Source organism: Salvelinus alpinus, chromosome 30 (assembly GCF_045679555.1).
Source record: "Salvelinus alpinus chromosome 30, SLU_Salpinus.1, whole genome shotgun sequence".
NCBI classification, from domain to species: domain Eukaryota; kingdom Metazoa; phylum Chordata; class Actinopteri; order Salmoniformes; family Salmonidae; genus Salvelinus; species Salvelinus alpinus.
In genome coordinates this window covers 17,354,279-17,377,221 of record NC_092115.1, presented here as the reverse complement: position 1 = coordinate 17,377,221, position 22,943 = coordinate 17,354,279, and the positions used below count along the sequence as shown (strand labels likewise).

The following is a 22,943-nucleotide window of genomic DNA, read 5'->3' as shown; positions in this document are numbered from 1 at the left end:
CCCAATTTTGCCCCAGTGCACAGTGAGGTGGTCCAGTCAGCACCAGGATTGGGGTCAATTCCATTTCAATTCGGTCAATTCAGAGTAAATTGGAATTTTACAGTTTACTTCCTGAATTGACTGATTTGATCCTAACCCTGGTCAGCACACATTGTGGAAGTTTCCCCAACCACTGATACAGGGTCAGATATTTTTCCATCCCCCACAATGGTTAAGGTTAGGATTTGAGTTGGTTAGCTCATCCTAGAGCTGTGTCTACAAGCAGCTATACACATATTGTTGAATGAAACTGGACTTAGACATTGAAAACGGGATTCATTGTTTTCATGCAGGTCTTCTGTCAGTGATGGCGGACATTCGTCCCAAGAACGACCTGGGCCACCCGGTTTGTGACAATCTGAGACAGGGGGACTGGATGATCGACTACGTCAGTAACAGGCTGGTGTGTCACAGTGGCGCTCTAGGAGAGGTGAGCAGTTTGAGTGACAGTAATTTAAACTGAATAAATGAATCCCATTTAGATTTTTTTATAGGCCTAATGATGGTAAGAAGTAACAAACAAGATGGTCTGAACTTGACAATGATTATTGTAAATAGAAATGAATCCTACAACTCAGCCCAGCTAAGGGGGTTTTAAATCAACCACTGTGGTAGCAGTATGATAATAGGAAGATGATTATCATCATTGTCACCATTTTCCGTTGTCATAATTTTAGAGTCTGGTGTTATCCAGATAACATGTGTTGTTTCCAGGTGGGGAAGTGGCTCAAGGCGATGTTCCATTATCTGAAGCACATCCCTCGCTATCTCATCCCCTGCTACTTTGATGCCATTTTAGTGGGAGTCTACACCACGGCTCTTGACACCACCTTCAACAAGATGTCCAGGTACAAATTTAGGGTCTTAATTTGATCACCCTGTTGCAGGAAATGTCCTGCACAGCAGGAAATGCAAACCTCTAGTGTATTCAAGGTTTTAAAATGATTCTAAAGTTTGTAAATTACACTTAAACATTTCAGACTTGATTTGCTCTAATTATATAAGCCACAAAATAAATCAGATTTCCTGAAGCTGCAGGATGATTTTCCTCCTGTGAGAAACTGGTCAAATTAAAATCTTGCACCTGGATGTCTCACATAAACAACCCTATAACGTTTCTCTCAAACCCAACATACATTGAGGAAATTATGCAATAGAAGAATGGAATATTCTTAAATGATTAGATTTAGTGAGAATATCTGTATTAAAAAAGGCCCTGCACCGTTAAGGATATTTGTGCCGAAACCCAGAACCATACCATTAAATGTTTTTGACAGCATCTTTTAACCTCTCCTTTTTTACAACATATGTGTTTTCTCGTGGTGTCTTCAGTTTTGTCCAGTAATGGTGCACAATTTTTTTAATGTAAAATCATGTTTTTCATCTGGTTTCTGTCTCTTTCAGTTTTGTCCAGAACGGCTCGACCTTTGTCAAACTGCTGGCCCTGGGCTCTGTCCAGATGGGTGGTGTGGGCAGTTTCCCGGCTCTGCCCCCCTTATCCCTGGAACTACCCGACGTCCCCTACCGCCTCAACAAGGACACTGGCAAGAAGGAGCAGTGCTGCGTCTCCCTGGCCGCAGGTCTGCCTAGCAACAACCTATTTCTATTATATATTCTATTCTACTTCTGGAAACAGTAGTTGGATGCCAACCTAATAACCATAATTCTTCTGTTGATATTCACGAAACCAATAAGTGGTGTTTAAGTCTATTGTTGGTCAGCAAAATGGTCTATTGTAGTCAGTCGCTTGGTATTTTTAAGCTGACACAATTCTACAAGCTTCAGTCCAATCCAGTAGCTGTCAGCTGACAAAGTCCTATTTGTATCTCGGTACCATTTTGAGAATTGGAGTTTGAATTTCAGCTGCATTTGAACGTCTTCTTCCTTTATTCATCTCTACCTTCCTGTTTCACAGGTCTGCCTCACTTCTCCTCTGGAATCTTCCGCTGCTGGGGCCGAGACACCTTCATCGCTCTGCGTGGACTCATGCTGGTCACTGGTCGTCACCTGGAGGCTAGGTGTGTATTTTGTCTGTACTGTAGTAGTATCCAAATTGAACTTCTTAGCTATTAGAAAAGATATAACCAGTGGTGTAAAGTATTTAAGTGAAAATACTTTAGAGTACTACTTAAGTAGTTTTTTGAGGGTATCTGTACTTTACTATCTATGTTTTTGACAACTTTTACTTTTACTTCACTACATTCTTCAAGAAAATAATGTTATTTTTCCTGCATATATTTTCCCTGACACCCGAAAGTACCATTTTGAATGCTTAGAAGGACAGGAAAATTGTGAAATTCACGCACTTATCAAGAGAATATCCCTTGTCATCCCTACTGCATCTGATCTGATGGACTCACTAAACACACATGATTGTTTGTAAATTCTGTCTGTGCCCGTGGCTATCCGTAAATTTAAAAAAACAAGAAAATGATGGAGTCTGGTTTGCTTAATATAAGGAATTTAAAATGATTTATACTTTTAATTTGAATACTTAAGTATCTTTTAGCAATTACATTTACTTTTGATACTTAAGTATATTTAAAACCAAATACTTTTAGACTTTTACTAAAGTAGTATTTTACTGGATGATTTTCACTTGAGTCATTTTCTATTGAGGTGTATTTTCCTTTTTTTAATGACAATTGGGTACTTTTTCCACCACTGGATATTACACTGGAGTACAGTTGATATATTAATTGAATGTCTCTTTTTCCTACAGAAACATCATCCTGGCATTTGCAGGCACCCTGAGACACGGTCTTATCCCCAACCTGTTGGGCGAGGGCATCTGTGCCCGCTTCAACTGCCGTGATGCCGTGTGGTGGTGGCTGCAGTGCATCCAGGATTACTGTACCTTGGTGCCTGAGGGCATTGCCATCCTCCGCTGCCCTGTGGTCAGGATGTACCCCCGTGACGACTCTGAGCCCCAGGCCCCTGGCACTCCGGTAGGTCATATCTATACACGTTTCATCCCTCTCTCTCTCACACACACACCCACGTGTACACATCAGACACGAACACACATGCATAAACACATACATACATACACACTCTCCATCGCTCTCTCTTTCCCACCCACACACTCTCACATGCACAAATATAGACACACATATCCATAAACACATACAGGTCCACACACACATACAGTGCCTTCAGAAAGTAGTCTTACCCCTTGACTTATTCCACATTGTTGTTACTGCCTGAATTCAAAATTGATAAAAATATTATTTTTTTTCTCAGCCATCTGCACATAATACCCCATAATGACAAAGTGAAAACATGTTTTTAGAAATTGTAGCTAATTTATTGAAAATGAAATATAGAAATATCTAATTTACATAAGTATTCACACCCCTGAGACAATAGGTTTTTTGGGGGTAGACCAGCTTTAATATTGCAAATAGATTGTGACTTCTATCAATGTAATTATCTGCATCATTTTCAATCACCCATATATTTTTTGTTAAATATGTACAGTGGGGCAAAAAAAGTATTTAGTCAGCCACCAATTGTGCAAGTTCTCCCACTTAAAAAGATGAGAGGGGGCTGTAATTTTCATCATAGGTACACTTCAACTATGACAGACAAAATGAGGGAAAAAAATCCAGAAAATCACATTGTAGGATTTTTTATGAATTTATTTGCAAATTATGGTGGAAAATAAGTATTTGGTCAATAACAAAAGTTTATCTCAATACTTTGTTATATACCCTTTGTTGGCAATGACAGAGGTCAAACGTTTTCTGTAAGGTTTTCACACACTGTTGCTGGTATTTTGGCCCATTCCTCCATGCAGATCTCCTCTAGAGCAGTGATGTTTTGGGGCTGTTGCTGGGCAACACGGACTTTCAACTCCCTCCAAAGATTTTCTATGGGGTTGAGATCTGGAGACTGGCTAGGCCACTCCAGGACCTTGAAATGCTTCTTACGTAGCCACTCCTTGTCTGTGGGAAAGCCAGGTTTTCCGTTTCTTTCTTATCCTACAAAACTCCCCAGTCCTTAACGATTACAAACATACATATAACATGATGCATCCACCACTATGCTTGAAAATATGGAGAGTGGTATTCAGTCTTGTGTTGTGTTGGATTTGCCGCAGATATAACACTTTGTATTCAGGACAAAAAGTGAATTGCTTTGCCACATTTTTTGCAGTATTACTTGCATTGTTGCAAATAGGATGCATGTTTTGGAATATGTTTATTCTGTAAAGGCTTCCTTCTTTTCACTCTGTTGATTAGGTTAGTATTGTGGAGTAACTACAATGTTGAACCATCCTCAGTTTTCTCCTAACATAGCCATTAAACTCTGTAACTGTTTTAAAGTCACCATTGGCCTCATGGTGAAATCCCTGAGCGGTTTCCTTCCTCTCCGGCAACTGAGTTAGGAGGGACACCTGTATCTTGTGACTGGGTGTATTAATACACCATCCAAATTGTAATTAGAGGTTCAATAAAAAATAAACAATGAATTAATAACTTCACCATGCTCAACGGGATATATTTTTAATGTATGCTTTTACATTTTTTATTCATCTACCAATAGGTGCCCTTGTTTTCGAGGCACTGGAAAACCTCCCTGGTCTTTGTGGTTGACTCTGTTTGAAATTCGACTGAGGGACCAGTGGGGTACAGGGATGAGGTAGTCATTCAACAATGTCCATGCAACTTATGTGATTTGTTAAGCAAATGTTTACTCTTGAACTTATTTAGGCTTGCCATAACAAAGGGGTGAATACTTATTGACTAATTTTTTATTAATTTGCAAGCATTTCCACATTGACACTATGGGGTATTGTGTGTAGGCCAGTGTCAAATTCAGGCTGTAACACAACAAAATGTGGAAAAGTCAAGGGGTGTGAATCATTTCTGAAGGCTCTGTACATCACGCACAGGTACAGTCTAACGTGATCCTTGTGTGTTTCAGTCCCTGCTCACACAGCCCTTGTGTGATGTCATCCACGAGGCCATGACACGTCACATGCAGGGTATCGACTTCAGGGAGCGCAACGCAGGACCAAAGATCGACATGCACATGAAGGACGAGGGTGAGTTCGCCACAGTCTGGTCACCTCTTGTTTTGGTCACACTTTGAGTTAATAAGTAGTACCAGGAGTTTTTACTGACCAAGTTACCTGACGAGGAAAAACTCTGGGCCACCTGTTATTCCTTACAAGTTGCTCTTGTTGGTTTTTGTTATGAGGTGCACATTGACTTGCTTCAGCAAATATGGTATATTGTTATTATTCTCCTTGCTCCCAGGCTTCAATGTTGTGGCCAAAGTGCACCGTGATACTGGCTTTGTTTACGGTGGCAACCGCTTCAACTGCGGAACATGGATGGACAAAATGGGAGAGAGTGACAAAGCTCGCAACAAGGGCATGCCTGCAACACCCAGGTAAGACTATCCACTTTACCCCTATTTCTTAAAGGTCCAATTCAGCTGTTTTTATCTCAATATCAAATCATTTCTGGGTAACATTTAATCACCTTAATGTGATTGTTTTCAATTAAAATGGTCAAAATTAAACTAAAAATAGCTTCTTAGCAAAGAGTAATTTCTCAAACAAGAATTTTGCTAGGTAGGGAGGGGACAACTGAAAACGAGGTGTTATTGGCAGAGAGGTTTGGAACGCTCTTTCTTATTGGTCTATTTATTAATTTACCGGTCACTAGGCAGGCCAAAATTCCATCCCACCACAACAGGCTGAAACTTCAGCCGGTCTTTTCAAACAGCTCTTGCACTAAAAGGGCATTACCATCATTTTCACAATTTCACAGTATTAGTCCAACCTCATTGTGTGGAATTATAGTATATAAAATACAGGAAAATCAAGCTTTTGACTGCTCTGGGCCTTTAAACCTACAAAACAATACAATTAAACCAAACTAGGGAAAAGCCAGTGTATGTTTAGTTGGGTGTCTTTCCTGCTTCTCCTGAAGTTTGTAAAGATGTAATAATGCATATTAAATTGATTTGATGTGACTTGTCTCCCTTGTTGTGTGTCTCCAGAGATGGGTCAGCGGTGGAGATTGTGGGCCTCAGTAAGTCTGCGGTGCGCTGGCTGGTGGAGCTCCATAAGAAGGGCCTGTTCCCCCACAGCTCCATGAAAATACACCGGGATGGTGAGTGCTGCCTGGACACACACACACACACACACACACATGCACCAGCAGTGCTGGCATACACACACATGGACATGTATGCAAACTTACATGTGCAATGTCCCTCCCTCAGAGACAATTGTTTCACTAATAAGACATAATGAAACATTTTTTATTATATTATTGTTTTCCCTTGCAGGTAAGGAGGTGAAGGTTTCCTATGAGGAGTGGAACCATAAGATCCTGGCCAACTTTGAGAAGAACTTCTATGTGTCCCACGACGACAAGGACCCCAACGAGAAGCACCCCGACCTGGTCCACAAGAGAGGCATCTACAAGGACAGCCATGGAGCTTCCAGCCCATGGTGTGACTACCAGCTCAGGCCCAACTTTTGCATTGCCATGGTGGTGGTGAGTTGCCATCAGAGTGGCATCAGCCCATGCCCCGTTTCTTCAATCCTTTGCATGTTTTTTCTCATAGAGAAGCATTGGAATTTCAGTTTACTTCCAGCATTGACTGAATTGAAATGGAATTGACACCAACCCTGGTCCTTAGCCCATTTTCTTGGCTACTCCTTGGATGTAAATAGAGCTAAAGCTCTGGGTCAGTGGAAGATGTATAGCAGGACATAGTGGTAGAGTTTGAGGTATTAAAACCACCTAATGTCAATGTCCGTGCCCCTGCGGAATTCAAATTAGCATAATAAATCTGTCAGTTTAACCTAGAGATACCAGTTGTTTTGCATCTGCGGTGAAAGCTGACCGAGCTAGAGCGGTGTTTGTCAGACCTTGAGACATCCCGAAAATTGGTGTTCTCACCAAATCGTTTGTAGCGTCCAAACGGTTTGGCCTACAAACTATAGTCCCTCTATGGAATGATGAGTCTCTTTGTTTTTGCTCGATGACCCCCACAAGCGTCTTGGGACTCGTCTGAAGTCGGTACAGCCATCTGCCAACTTCTGTCTTTAGAGTCAGGACAGTTAGGCTAGACACTATGACCCCTCTGTGAAAAGGTGACTCTCACGAACATGTCAGTTGTTTTGATCTAGGCCTCACTAAACTCGTCTGAAGGTCCCCTGGTACCAGTTGAAAAAAGTAATGGGAGTATATATGGAGACTGGTTAGTGAAATACATGTAAAAAAAAATATATATATATACACTACCGTTCAAAAGTTTGGGGTCACTTAGAAATGTCCTTGTTTTTGAAAGAAAAGCGAATTTTTCAGTGTCGACATTGTTAATGTTGTAAATGACTATTGTAGCTGTAAACGGCAGATTTTTTATGGAATATCTACATAGGTGTACAGAGGCCCATTTATCAGCAACCATCACTGCTAGGCAGAGTTGCAAAGAAAAAGCCGTAACTCAGACTGGCCAATAAAAGATTAAGATGGGCAAAAAAACACAGACACTGGACAGAGGAACTCTGCCTAGAAGGCCAGCATCCCGGAGTCGCCTCTTCACTGTTGACGTTGAGACAGGTGTTTTGCGGGTACTATTTAATGAAGCTGCTAGTTGAGGAAGCGACTGTTTATTAAACTAGACACTCTAATGTACTTGTCCTCTTGCTCAGTTGTGCACTGGGGCCTCCCACTTCTCTTTCTATTCTGGTTAGAGCCAGTTTGTGCTGTTATGTGAAGGGAGTAGTACACAGCGTTGTACGAGATCTTCAGTTTCTTGGCAATTTCTCGCATGGAATAGCCTTCATTTCTCAGAACAAGAATAGACTGATGAGTTTCAGAAGAAAGGTCTTTGTTTCTGGCCATTTTGAGCCTATAATCGAACCCACAAATGCTGACGCTCCAGATGCTAAACTTTTCTAAAGAAGGCCAGCTTTATTGCCTTCTTTAATCAGTACAATAGTTTTCAGCTATGCTAACATAATTGCAAAAGGGTAATGGGCTGATAATGGGCCTCTGTATGCCTAAGTAGATATTCCATTAAAAATCTGCTGTTTTCAGCTACAATAGTCATTTACAACATGAACAATGTCTACACTGTATTTATGATCAATTTGGAAATGGTCCACCCTTTGCTGCTATAATAGCCTCCACTCTTCTGGGAAGGCTTTTCACTAGATGTTGGAATATTGCTGCGAGGACTTACTTCCATTCAGCCACGAGCATTAATGAGGTTGGGCATTCCAATTCATCCCAAAGGTGTTCGATGGAGTTCAGATCATGGCTCTGTTGAGGCCAGTCAAGTTCTTCCACACTGATCTCGACAAATCATTTCCGTATGGACCTCGCTTTGTGCACGGTGCCATTGTCATGCTGAAACAGGAAAGAGCCTTACACAAAGTTGGAAGCACAGAATCGTCTAGAATGTCATTGGTAGTCCGTCAGACTGCCAGATGGTGAAGCTTGATTCATCACTCCAGAGAACGCGTTTCCACTGCTCCAGAGTCCAATGGCAGCAAAGCTTGTGTGCGGCTACTCAGCCATGGAAACCCATTTCATGAAGCTCCCGATGAACAGTTATTGTGCTGACGTTGCTTCCAGAGGCAGTTTGGAACTCAGTAGTGAGTGTTGCAACTGAGGACAGATGATTTTTACGCGTTATCTGCTTCAGCACTCGGCGGTCTTGTTTCTGTGAACTTGTGTGGCCTACCACTTCGCGGCTGAGCTGTTGTTGCTTCTAGACGTTTCCACTACACAATAACTCTTATGGGTTAATAAGTTGACCCGAATGGTGTTCTCTATTCTGTCCCTGAGGCTCCGGAGTTGTTCACTGTGGAGAGAGCCTGGAAGGCACTGGGAATGGCTGAGAAGAAGCTGCTAGGACCTCTGGGAATGAAGACGTTGGACCCAGAGTAAGAGACCTCATTATCACTCATCACCATGTGACCTGACCAGGAGAACCTAGGGCCCTGAGTTTTTATTATTCAGGTCATATGTTCAGGAAAAACTCCTGGCCCCACTCATACTTGTTCATTAACTGATTCATTTTCAATACTTATTTTCTTGGCACATATACTGACATCAAGTTAATTTCTCCCCTAGTGATATGGTGTACTGCGGTGTCTATGACAACGCCCTGGACAACGATAACTACAACGTGGCCAGAGGTTTCAACTACCACCAAGGACCAGTGAGTGTCCATTACTGAGGAATTGAGTTGTACTACACCTTTTATTATAGTTATTGTTAACTTTATTATGTCAATGCTCCCGAGGGTATAAATAAAGTTGTATTAAATTGATCTGATTGGTTTAATGGCTTTTTGTTTGTTTTTTAGGAGTGGCTATGGCCAATTGGGTACTTCCTGCGAGCAAAGCTCTATTTTGCCAAGAAGCTTGGGAAGGAGACTTATGAACAGACAGTGTACCTGGTGAAGAGCATTCTCTCTCAGCATTATGTCCACCTGGAGAGGTAAATACACACACTAACACACACATTTTCACATGCGCGCACACACACACACTCTTTGAACTTTCATCCATGTCTCTTCTAACCCTCTAAGGTCTAGCTGGAAGGGTCTGCCAGAGCTGACCAATGAGAATGGCCAGTACTGTCCCTTCAGCTGCGAATCACAGGCCTGGTCCATCTCCACGGTGCTGGAAGTCCTCCACGACATATAGCACCTCACTTCCTGTGGGCGGAGACTCGCCCCATGATCTAATGTCCTCTTGAAGTCCGGCACTGTTTTAATTCACCTTCATAGTGTGGTGTTTGTTGTCTTGTTTTGGACCACGTGTACACCCTATGCACTAAACCTACTGGGCTCGCAAGTATACAGTAATGCCTTGTGAACACCAGCAATTCTAGTGGTTGTGGACAGCATTGGGAAATTTTAGCTCACGGCCTCATTTGACGGCTGACTTAGTGTTGTCAAGGTATGATACCTATGTTACAGTAGATAAATGAGCTAATGTTAAAGCACTTAATGATAAAGTATTAAAGATAAAGTATTGGAATGGTTTGGAAGGCCGACTGTTTTAAACCAGCTAACCTCATAGGCAGTTGAACTTTAACCGTGTGTCGCCTGCGCTGCTACCCGGTCCATGGAGATCCTTTTAAAGATGGTATCAAAATGTACTGTACTATGAAATTAGTCAAGTGACAACCCATTGCTGTGTGCTTCCATGCCTTTTTATTAGAGTTTAGATCCCTAAAAATAAACCTCTGTGGAAAGCATCACTGTGACAGAAGAACTTGTAGAGTAGCTATTCTATCCATAACCCACCCATAACCCACCCTAAATGTGATGCATCTCTCCTTGTGAATCTGGTGCCACTTTTTATTGGTCAGCATGCTCCCAGTTTATAGTGTGACTGATTATTGTGTCTGTCTACATAGTGTTGTCACAACACGTAGTGGTATATAAACAGTCTGCAACATGAGACATTCTGTGTCTTTGACTTGATGTTTGTGTTGAGGTGAAGAAAACCATAATAGGGGTTAGCCTGTTCACCAGCTTTTTTTCTCTGGATTGTTAGACACAGCACAAAATAAATGTTTTTTTATACAGTACCAGTCAAAAGGTTGGACACACCTACTCGATCAGCTCCTTTGTCTCACAACAACCTCTCCCTCAATATAAGCAAGACAAAGGAGCTGATTGTGGACTATAGGAAAAGGACGGCTGAACAGGCCCCATTAACATGAACTAACTGAAGTGGAGTGGATCGAGAGTTTCAAGTTCCTTGGTGTCCACATCACCAACAAACTATCATGGTCCAAACACACCAAGGCCGTTGTGAAAAGGGCACGACAAAACCTTTTCCCCCTCAGGAGACTGAAAATATTTGGCATGGGTCCTCAGATCCTCAAAGTTCTACAGCTGCCCCATGGAGAGCATCGTGCAGTAACATTAGTGTACAGTCGTAGCCAAAAGTTTTGAGAATGACACAAATATTTTTAAGAGGCCATCAAAACTCTGTTTTCTCACGCAATTGCATAGCTTATAGAAACGTTGCGCAACATGAGCTCATGGGCTCTCAAGTGTTTGATTGGATTTTACATTACATTTGAATTGATGTCAGAATGATCCAAGGGACAATAGAGTGCCAGGCAGTTAGCAAGTTTGGTAGACTACTAATGACCATCAGCAGCATCAGAGCTTGGAGAAGCCTAATTACTGTGACTAAACGGTCACATGGAATTTGACTGCCATCATGACTCGTGACCGCCGATGTAGCGGTAATACGGTCAATGTAACAGCCCTAATTCACACCATCAGGTCCTGGTCCATGAGAACGTCAAAAATCTGATGTGATATTACATGAAATATCTCACCTTGGTGGACACTCCTTCCCAGTGCAGAACTCATGTGTGGGTTCAGGTCTGGTCACGGTGTCGCAGTCATAGTCGACACACCGACACTGATACCTGCAGAGCATAGACTACCATGACCAATATAATACTGAACAATCAGGCTCACACTAAATATCCCACTGAACATGTATCCTTTATGTTTCTTTTGTTCATGAGACTAAACTATCTTTAGTGGGAGGTATGATCAATGTGGAGAGAAGAGACAAGAAGTGATTTGCCAGTACCGGTATGTGTGTTTGTTGGTGTAATGTATGTGAACGTGTTTGAGAGTATGTGTGTGTACAATGTGGGTGTGTACATTGTATGTGTGGTGTGGCTGGTAGCTGCACCTGTGGTACATGTTGAGCTGCAGGGTGCATACGCAGATACCTTCCATCTGTACATGTCAGCAAGGCTGATGTCATGGTCCATCAATCACACCTCAAACTCATTGCTGCTGGAACGCACGGGAGAGGAGAAAGAATGATAAAACCAGAGGATGGGAAAAAAGATGAGACACACAGGGGGAGAAAGGTGATTGAATGTCTGAATTCAACTAAATTGAACCAAATTGAAGCCAACAAATTGGCTAATTAATATAAAGGTAGGTAGTCGTGGTAATTCAATATGAAGGTGCAAAGAGACTTCAAACAACAACAAACAAAAGCACATCTACAGTTGAAGTCGAAAGTTTCCATTCACTTAGGTTGGGTCATTAAAACAAGTTTTTCAACCACTCCACAAATTTCTTGTTAGCAAACTATAGTTTTCGCAAGTCGGTTAGGACATCTACTTTGTGCATGACACAAGTAATTTTTACAAAAATTGTTTACAAACAGATTATTTCACTTATAATTCACTGTATCACAATTCCAGTGGGTCAAAAGTTTACATACACTAAGTTGACTGTGCCTTTAAACAGCTTTGAAAATTCCAGAAAATTATGTCATGGTTTTAGAAGCTTCTGATAGGCTAATTGACATCATTTGAGTCAATTGGAGGTGTACCTGTGGATGTATTTCAAGGCCTACCTTCAAACTCAGTGCCTCTTTGCTTGACATCATGGGAAAATCAAGCCAAGACCTCAGAAAAAAAATTGTGAACCTCCACAAGTCTGCTATATCCTTGGGAGCCATTTCCAAATGCCTGAAGGTACCACGTTCATCTGTACAAACAATAGTACGCAAGTATAAACACCACGGGACCACACAGCCGTCATACCGCTCAGGAAGGAGACGCGTTCTGTCTCGAAAAGTGGGTCGAAAAGTGCAAATCAACAACAAAGGACCTTGTGAAGGTGCTGGAAGAAACAGGTACAAAAGTATCTATATCCACAGTAAAACGAGTCCTATATCGACACAACCTGAAAGGCCGCTCAGCAAGGAAGAAGCCACCGCTCCAAAACCGCCATAAAAAAAGCCAGACTACGGTTTGCAACTGCACATGGGGACAAAGATCGTACTTTTTGGAGAAATGTCCTCTGGTCTGATGAAACAAAAATAGGACTGTTTGGTCATAATGACCATCATTATGTTTGGAGGAAAAAGGGGGAGGCTTGCAAGCCGAAGAACACCATCCCAACTGTGAAGCATGGGGGTGGCAGCATCATGTTGTGGGGGTGCATGTATCATGAGGAAGAAAAATGATGTGGATATATTGAAACAACATCTCAAGACATCAGTCAGGAAGTTAAAGCTTGGTCACAAATGGGTCTTCCAAATGGGCAATGACCCCAAGCATACTTCCAAAGTTGTGGCAAAATGGCTTAAGGACAACAAAGTCAAGGTATTGGAGTGGCCATCACAAAGCCCTGACCTCAATCCTATAGAAAATTTGTGGGCAGAACTGAAAAATCGTGTGTGAGCAAGGAGGCCTACAAACCTGATTCAGTTACACCAGCTCTGTCGGGAGGAATGGGCCAAAATTCACCCAACTTATTGTGGGAAGCTTGTGGAAGGCTACCTGAAACATTTGACCCAAGTTAAACAATTTAAAGGCAATGCTACCAAATACTAATTGAATGTATGTAAACTTCTGACCCACTGGGAATGTGATGAAAGAAATAAAATCTGAAAGAAATATTTGTCTCTACTATTCAATCTGACATTTCACATTCTTAAAATATCTTAACTGACCTAAGACGGGGAATTTTTACTAGGATTAAATATCAGGAATTGTGAAAAACTGAGTTTAAATGTATTTGGCTAAGGTGTATGTAAACTTCCGACTTCAACTGTATATGACAGCCATATAAATTTGAAGACAAACTCATTTTACATCACCACATCTTTGAACACAAGGTATGAGAGGTATGAAATAAAGTTATTTTGTTGAAATCACAAACATGGGTAGAAACACCAAAAGTCTGACAATTCTGTAACTTAACTAGGGTACTAGAGTGATGCATGTCCAAACAAGAATGTGCAAGCCCCACTTTTCAGGTTTTAATGCACAAGGCTATCAAACCCGGAACCTCCCGGAAGTTCCAAATCACTACCTTTTTGGAGGTGGTGGCGACCAGCAGTGGGGGACAATTGTTGCCCAGCCATATCAAGGACGTATGATACCTACCAATGGTCTAGTTACTTCCCACTCTGCACACACTGGTTAATGTAAAATACTTTGAACCAATGTGGAATAGATGTTGAATTGACGTCTGTGCACAGTGGGTTTAGACAGAAGCAAAAGTAGGGAGGTTGGTCGGAGAGGATGAGTGGGCGTAAAAGGCAACTGTCTAACAATCCAAAGGTTGCGCGTTCGAGTAGCATTTTAGCAAACCCTTCCCGTAACACTTATTCTAAACTTAACCCAATTCACCTAACCTGCTATGTAAATTCACCTAACCTTTGTCTTTTTAGTTCTCGGATCCTCTCACGTAAATTATCCTAACCTTCTTCGTTAGTTCACCTAACCACCAACGTAAATTCTCCCCATAATTAGGGGTTCAAGTAGCAAAGCTGTGTAAAACCGTTTTGTATTTGTTGCAGTTCATTATTATTCTCCTGCCGATGATTTGGTGAAAAAATACAAATTCCCGTGAGATGGTAAGGCTTAGGAGGGTGCAACCTTGCATATTGGTAAAGCACCAAGGGCCACACCCTCTCATGCAATGCCATGCCAATGGCCACGTGGTGGCGCTATAACACACGATTGAAAATGCAAACTTTGAAAGGTCAGGCCCCTTACCCCGTGTGACCTAGTCATTAAATTCAGTACGTATGACCCTCTCCTCACAAGGAACAAAGTTGCCTCAAGGATCCACAAGGTCCAACATGATGGATTTTCCGCTATTTAGAATTTTGTGAAAAACACATAAAACGCTATTCCTCTAGCACCAAATAATCGGTCTGCACGAAACTTGATACATGGCATCAATGAACCAAGGTCTTTCAACGCATGTTTTTACAGACTTGTATGTCGAAAAATATGTCCGATACTGGCCAATACAGACTCAAATGGACGTGACCTGGCACATAAATGCATATAATTCAGACAGAGACATTCGTATTGTAATAAAACTTGATTACCATGTTCCAAACACTGTCAAGACTCAACATATGGAAGCACATTCAGATCGACCCCACACGGTGGCACTATTACGGGAACATATTCATATCTCTTGATCTGTTTGACTCACAGTGGTTACATTTTACACACATGCTCGGGGATGTGATTCTAGCTAACCTGTAGAGAACGGTTGAGTTTGGCCGCATGTTGGCGCTGTTGGATAAGAAAAAACATGAATGCAGCTCATTGGCTTATAGGGGCCGTGTTGTTTTAGCTAGACTCTTGGAAAATGTTGAGTTTAAAGATGTGCGTCCATAGATGCTATTGCCGCCTGTCCCTTTTAATAGCCGAGCGTCAGCACACAATTCACCAAATAAACGGCTGTTTCAAATAAACGATGGGTCTAAATTAATTGTTAATGAGTGAACTACAGTGAGTACCAAAAAAAGATAGGGCAAAAGAAGATAAAGGAGAGCAACATCATTGCCATGGATGAGACATCACTGTGGTTTGACATGGTCATGGTAAGGTGTTCAGAAGGACCATAGCTTGACCCCCGGCATGGCTGCTTACAGCTATATTTCTTCTTTGTTGTTAGGATGTACCAAGCAACCTGGTCTCAAATAAAGATGTATAGTACTGAACGTACTCCAAGATGTATTATAAATTACTTCATCTGTAGCGACGTGCTTGTGTTCTGACGTTCTGTTGTTGTGTGGTTATCAGGGCACGTTTACCAGTTACTCAGAGTTTTGCGGGGTACAGCATGCCAGTCCCCCTGCTGTCTGCTAGGTATCCTTGTGGTTGCTGGAACAGCGGGGGGCTTGGCACCAAAGGTTGTGTTATATTGCCATGCTTGATTATTCTCTCTCTCTTACGTCCTGGATCAGTGAGATAGCTATCAGAGTTAGTGATTTATGTATAACGATTTATTGGCGTAGGCTACGTACATACAGTTGCGTGTTCGAGTTGCATAAAAAACTGTTTGATTCGAGAAAGCGTTCCACTGTCTTGGATATTATTTTACTAATGATCTATCAAGGTCATTACAATATGACAATATGCATCCTCTAGTTCGCATGATATTGCACGACCGCTATACCATTCATAATGTAACCTAACTTAATGTAACATATGATACTAAAGGGAGAGTCACCGATTTACATACAGAATAATACGAATTCCCTGAGACCATGTTGCCAATTGGACATTGGCCAGTTTCACTTCAAAGTCACTGGAGTTGAGCAGGTCTGGTGCCAGTCAGGTGGAGGCCATGTAGATGATTCAAGAGGCTTGAGTACGTCAATAATAGAAATTAACCCGTGGAATTGGAAAACCATATGTCACAAAACAACTGTTTTGACGCATCTAGAAGGCTTGAAGTATGTCTGTAAAAAAAAGTTGGGGAAAAGGTTCAAATAACTTTTTTTTCAGAAGCTGTTTTATAACGGTTGCCCTGATGTTGGTTAGATGTAGACTAGCCTAGACTGTTTTGTTAACGCATTGATTAGAGCATCTTCCCATGTCAGACGTCTACAGACTACCTTCCTTCAATTAGAACTAAAGTAGAACCCTGTACCGTATCCATGTCTCCCGCACAGCCTCATTAGTTTTAGTCCAGTGGACCACGAAGTTCTCTAATAATATGCAGCCACTTCAACGGCTTAGGAAATACCAGGCAGACATGTAGACTCCAGCTGGGGCTTTGATATTGAAGCATAAAGAGTCCAGAAAAAGTATTTCGGCATAAAACGGAAGGGGGGAGAAGGCGCAAAACCTAAACTTGGCTAATACAGTCCCGAATGGATTAAAACTGTTGCGGGCAAGCATGGGTTAGTAGTCTAGAAATAGAGTATCCTCTTGCCATTTGAAGGCTTTAGTTTCAGATAAGTACCGGGATACATGCACGCGCAGACATTTGAGTTGAGAACAAGGATGTTTGAAGCGCACGGCTTTCTGCACAAGACGGATTCAGATTTTAAATAACTTTTATGAATGAAAAGTATGCGATTTACCTTAAAGTTGCTGGTGGATGCTCTCTCAAAGGTTCCGAATAGCAAGACAGCGCTGTGAATAAAAATAATACCGATTCTTGCGCTCCAAACACAGTACATGGTTCATTTAGGAACAAGAAGGCCTCGACCCCCCAACCTTAACCACAGCTTGAAAGGGAGGGTTGCACTAAGAGACCTATTGGTAATAAAATCCTAGATGCTTTAATGGCTTTACAACCTGCAGGCCTGGAGGGAAAGGAGTGTTGGTCAAGCCGGCTTTGATATACATTGTAGACTTGCAGAACCTTGTACTCTAAAACCCATGCCTGGCTCTTTCAATAGTGACTGCCTCCAGGGGTAGAGGGGTAGTTCTCCTCTCCTGTGTGTGTGCGTGCGTGCATGTGTGGTATGTGACAGAGAGACATTCAAACAGAACATGTGTGTGTGTGTGTGTGTGTGTGTGTGTGTGTGTGTGTGTGTGTGTGTGTGTGTGTGTGTGTGTGTGTGTGTGTGTGTGTGTGTGTGTGTGTGTGTGTGTGTGTGTGTGTGTGTGTGTGTGCGCGCACATGCGTGCGGGTGGGAGTGTGGGAGTGAGTGAGTGAGTGAGTGAGTGAGTGAGTGAGTGAGTGAGTGAGTGAGTGAGTGAGAGAGAGAGAGAGAGAGAGAGAGAGAGAGAGAGAGAGTCTATATTTACAGGGTGTCAGAGAAGCAATTATTTCTAGTATTAAAAGGGGAAAGACAAGACCTATGGTATTATGATGTAGCAAGACCTATGGTATTATGAGGTAGCAAGATCTATGGTATTATGATGTAACAAGACCTATGGTATTATGATGTAACAGAAGGGGAGGTGGGGTAGTTTCACTAAAATATCATGTCCTGCTTATGCATAACAGTGACTGACTTTCCTTGATAGCATATCCTCATTGTCCTGGTCTTCAAGAAAGGAATAACTCACAAATCCTATAAACACAGACACAATGGTCCTGGCTGTGAGTGAACAATGCATAGGCTATACTGTACAAAACCAACATTTATAATATGGGCCCCAGTCTATCAAAAGTGGTTAGAGTTCCACAGCTAAGGCAAAATATCCAGCCAGGTCGTTCAAGATTGATGTTGAAATCGGACGTCTGTCCGTGTCCTGACGACCTCGGGTAATGCCTTCCAAAGCGGCCACTAGGGGCAACAGTGAGAGATATTGCCATCAAGTGGGCATGAGTTTTGCTAGGGCATTGTGGATGTGGGTGGTGGTGGATCAGAAGGTTGTGTGTTCAATCCCAGTCATGCACACTGGTTTTTATTGGAGAAATATGGAATGATACAGAGCAGGAGCAACTTCAAAATTTTACGTTTGAAGATCGTGGATGAACGTCTAATTCTGCAGTAAGACTGTGAAAGCCTGTTGAAATATCATTCTTCCCATGCTGTTAGAAAGTAAGTTGGAATAAATACGCCGGTGTAAAGTTTATTTTGTTTCATACCGGTCATACTGTTAACATTATTTGATTGATTCCACAAACCCAAGCTTGCATTCATTCTCTCAGTGCTGGAAGAATGTTGCTTTTGTCTTCCCCAGGAAACATACAGACTTTACAGACGCCAACAACTGTTCCACTTAAAGCCGAAAATATATGAAACCTGTATATTCTATTAAATAGGCTTATGGAAGTCAAACCCAGCCCCAACAACTGGAAATAAAGCCTGTAGCTGTTTCACTTGGTTTTCTGGCCAAATGTCTCCATGTTTCCATCAATGTGTATAAGCTGTTCCATATGGAGCGATGTAAAAGGAGGGAGTAAAAAAGGCCAAAGCCCAGGGGGAGGTGTATGTTTTCTAGTAGTTCTTGTTACTACAAAACATTTCCTGCTCCCCAACAGAAGATCTTACATAGAGGCCAATGAATGTAATATTTATGGAGGACTTTGATGGAGTCTCTTTAATGAACAGATTGCAGGAGATTTCCCAGTTAGGTAATATGCTGAATATATTTCCTGTGTTCGGTAGCACCAACCCATCTGAACTCCAACCAGACAATAGTATATCACCTTGGATAATGCAAGCTTGTTCTTGTGTTACTGTGAATATAAAGGTTTGACTGAAGAGGCATGTTCAGACGTTTCACCCAAAATAACTTTGCTGTCAGAGTCCCTCTTTTAGGAATTCACTATCTTTGTGGTTCACTGAACACATCATCAAAGAGCCCTCACTGCTGCTCGATCATCCTATTTTTCCAACTTAATTGAGGAAAATAAGAACAATCCAAAATGTATTTTTGATACTGTCGCAAAGCTAACTAAAAAGCAGCATTCCCCAAGAGAGGATGGCTTTCACTTCAGCAGTAATAAATTCATGAACTTCTTTGAGGAAAAGATCATGATCATTAGAAAGCAAATTACGGACTCCTCTTTAAATCTGCGTATTCCTCCAAAGCTCAGTTGTCCTGAGTCTGCACAACTCTGCCAGGACCTAGGATCAAGAGAGACACTCAAGTGTTTTAGTACTATATCTCTTGACACAATGATGAAAATAATCATGGCCTCTAAACCTTCAAGCTGCATACTGGACCCTATTCCAACTAAACTACTGAAAGAGCTGCTTCCTGTGCTTGGCCCTCCTATGTTGAACATAATAAACGGTTCTCTCTATCCACCGGATGTGTACCAAACTCACTAAAAGTGGCAGTAATAAAGCCTCTCTTGAAAAAGCCAAACCTTGACCCAGAAAATATAAAAAACTATCTGCCTATATCGAATCTTCCATTCCTCTCAAACATTTTAGAAAAAGCTGTTGCACATCAACTCACTGCCTTCCTGAAGACAAACAATGTATACGAAATGCTTCAGTCTGGTTTTAGACCCCATCATAGCACTGAGACTGCACATGTGAAGGTGGTAAATTACCTTTTAATGGCGTCAGACTGAGGCTCTGGATCTGTCCTCGTGCTCCTAGACCTTAGTGCTGCTTTTGATACCATCGATCACCACATTCTTTTGGAGAGATTGGAGACCCAAATTGGTCTACACGGACAAGTTCTGGCCTGGTTTAGACCTTATCTGTCGGAAATATATCAGTTTGTCTCTGTGAATGGTTTGTCCTCTGACAAATCAACTGTAAATTTCGGTGTTCCTCAAGGTTCCGTTTTAGGACCACTATTGTTTTCACTATATATTTTACCTCTTGGGGATGTCATTTGAAAACATAATGTTAACTTTCACTGCTATGCGGATGACACACAGCTGTACATTTCAATGAAACATGGTGAAGCCCCAAAATTGCCCTCGCTAGAAGCCTGTGTTTCAGACATAAGGAAGTGGATGGCTGCAAACTTTCTTCTTTTAAACTCGGACAAAACAGAGATGCTTGTTCTAGGTCCCAAGAAACAAAGAGATCTTCTGTTGAATCTGACAATTAATCTTGATGATTGTACAGTCGTCTCAAATAAAACTGTGAAGGACCTCAGCGTTACTCTGGACCCTGATCTCTCTTTTGACGAACATATCAAGACTGTTTCAAGGACAGCCTTTTTCCATCTACGTAACATTGCAAAAATCAGAAACTTTCTGTCCAAAAATGATGCAGAAAAATTAATCCATGCTTTTGTTACTTCTAGGTTAGACTACTGCAATGCCCTACTCTCCGGCTACCCGGATACAGCACTGAATAAACTTCAGTTAGTGCTAAATACGGCTGCTAGAATTCTGACTAGAACAAAAATAAATTATCATATTACTCCAGTGCTAGCCTCCCTACACTGGCTTCCTGTTAAGGCAATGGCTGATTTCAAGGTTTTACTGCTAACCTAGAAAGCATTACATGGGCTTGCTCCTACCTATCTTTCCGATTTGGTCCTGCCGTACATACCTACACGTACGCTACGGTCACAAGACGCAGGCCTCCTAATTGTCCCTAGAATTTCTAAGCAAACAGCTGGAGGCAGGGCTTTCTCCTATAGAGCTCCATTTTTATGGAATGGTCTGCCTACCCATGTGAGAGACGCAGACTCGGTCTCAACCTTTAAGTCTTTACTGAAGACTCATCTCTTCAGTAGGTCATATGATTGAGTGTAGTCTGGCCCAGGAGTGTGAAGGTGAACGGAAAGGCTCTGGAGCAACGAACCGCCCTTGCTGTCTCTGCCTGGCCTCTCTTCACTGGGACTCTCTGCCTCTAACCCTATTACAGAGGCTGAGTCACTGGCTTACTGGTGCTCTTCTATGCCGTCCCTAGGAGGGGTGCGTCACTTGAGTGGGTTGAGTCACTGACGTGATCTTCCTGTCTGGGTTGGCGCCCCCCCCTTGGGTTGTGCCGTGGTGGAGATCTTTGTGGGAAAGGCTTACTCGGCTTACTCGGCCTTGTCTCAGGATGGTAAGTTGGTGGTTGAAGGAGGACTACCTGGCATGATGACTCCTTGCTGTCCCCAGTCCACCTGGCCGTGCTGCTGCTCCAGTTTCAACTGTTCTGCCTGCGGCTATGGAACCTTGACCTGTTCACCGGACATGCTATCTGTCCCAGACCTGCTGTTTTCAACTCTCTAGAAACAGCAGGAGCGGTAGAGATACTCTTAATGATCTATTATGAAAAGACAACTGACATTTACTCCTGAGGTGCTGACTTGTTGCACCCTCGACAACTACTGTGATTATTATTATTTGACCATGCTGGTCATTTATGAACATTTGAACATCTTGGCCATGTTCTGTTATAATCTCCACCCGGCACAGCCAGAAGAGGACTGGCCACCCCTCAGAGTCTGGTTCCTCTCTAGGTTTCTTCCTAGGTTTTGGCCTTTCTATGGAGTTTTTCCTAGCCACCATGCTTCTACACCTGCATTGCTTGCTGTTTGGGGTTTTAGGCTGGGTTTCTGTACATCACTTTGAGATATCAGCTGATTTAAGAAAGGCTATATAAATACATTTGATTTGATTTGATCATATGGAATACTTAAAACGTAATCTATAACCTTCAAAGTTCTTTGGGGAAGAAAGGAAACTGTATCAAATGTAAAACAGTCCTAAACCAACCAAGTGTTTGACCATGCTGACCATAACATTACTTTTTATTACTTCTAAAAAGAAAGAGGTAAATCAGTGAGACCTTATACCCAACAAACAACTCTGACCTCCTACGCTGACTAATACACAATTACATTTTCTACTTTTCTTCAACCCCAACGACAAAATAAAATAGTATCCCTGAGATTAGTAGCTGCACTCCCTGGCATGTTGTCATACTATTGCAGGTATTTTTTAAACAAAAAGGATCTGTGATTTCACACATTGTACCCATTAAAGAGGACCTCTAGCGGCTGTGGCATAGTTGTAGGTTTCTGTCAAAGCAACAACTTCAACCTCCCGAGCTGCCACATACTGCTACTGCTGGAGGGCTCTGTACCTACACAATAGACTGTTGTCCTAACAGCTTTGAATGAGGGATGCCAAGCTAAATGGATCTGCACCTCTCACCCTTACATAAACACTGGCATATACACATTCCATAGCACAGGGAATTATTAATCAAGTATTACTCAACCAGGAGAACTATCCTTCAGAGGGTGAGGAGGTTATTGTAACTGGTTTGAGTGGCTTGTGAGAGATGTTAATAAGAGCACAGGCTGTTGAACCTTTCTATTCTCTTTTTAAGAGAACCTTTCAGAACTACCTACCGAACACAGAATAAAGTGTCTAAGTTGGAGCAAAGGTGAGATTAAATGACTTGAAAATACATATTTGACTGTTTCTGGCCCCAGGACGTTATATTTGGGAAACAAGTGCATTAGCACCAAACAAGATAATCAAAAGTAAGTTGCAAGTAAAACATACAATATTGGCAGTTGTGTTCATACTTTAGGCATTTGAGTACAATATTCTGCATTCGAAAAGTTCACTTATAGTCCACCTACTGATCTAAGGAACAATTGCAAGACCTGTGGCTTGTGTATCAAGACCAGTATACCAGTAAATAACTGCTGAACAGTTATGACAGGATCCACTCTGTGAGGGAAATGCACATTATTATGAAATACACTATGTATAATGGCTGT

General features: G+C 41.9%; 1 protein-coding gene across 3 annotated transcripts in view; it reads left to right on the top strand.

The window, feature by feature from the left end:
- Nucleotides 1-10,491, top strand: part of agla (amylo-alpha-1, 6-glucosidase, 4-alpha-glucanotransferase a) — a 33,509-nt gene extending 23,018 nt beyond the window's left edge. For all 3 annotated transcript variants that reach the window (XM_071376429.1, XM_071376431.1, XM_071376430.1), the window contains exons 22-34: nucleotides 333-469; nucleotides 754-887; nucleotides 1,444-1,619; nucleotides 1,955-2,057; nucleotides 2,762-2,987; nucleotides 4,969-5,089; nucleotides 5,304-5,439; nucleotides 6,055-6,167; nucleotides 6,346-6,557; nucleotides 8,862-8,959; nucleotides 9,150-9,237; nucleotides 9,385-9,518; nucleotides 9,610-10,491. In XM_071376429.1, coding sequence (XP_071232530.1) covers nucleotides 333-469; nucleotides 754-887; nucleotides 1,444-1,619; nucleotides 1,955-2,057; nucleotides 2,762-2,987; nucleotides 4,969-5,089; nucleotides 5,304-5,439; nucleotides 6,055-6,167; nucleotides 6,346-6,557; nucleotides 8,862-8,959; nucleotides 9,150-9,237; nucleotides 9,385-9,518; nucleotides 9,610-9,727 — 1,796 coding nt within the window. In that variant the 3' untranslated portion in view covers nucleotides 9,728-10,491. The remainder of the gene's footprint in view (nucleotides 1-332; nucleotides 470-753; nucleotides 888-1,443; nucleotides 1,620-1,954; nucleotides 2,058-2,761; nucleotides 2,988-4,968; nucleotides 5,090-5,303; nucleotides 5,440-6,054; nucleotides 6,168-6,345; nucleotides 6,558-8,861; nucleotides 8,960-9,149; nucleotides 9,238-9,384; nucleotides 9,519-9,609) is intronic.
- The last annotated feature ends 12,452 nt before the right edge of the window (nucleotides 10,492-22,943 follow it).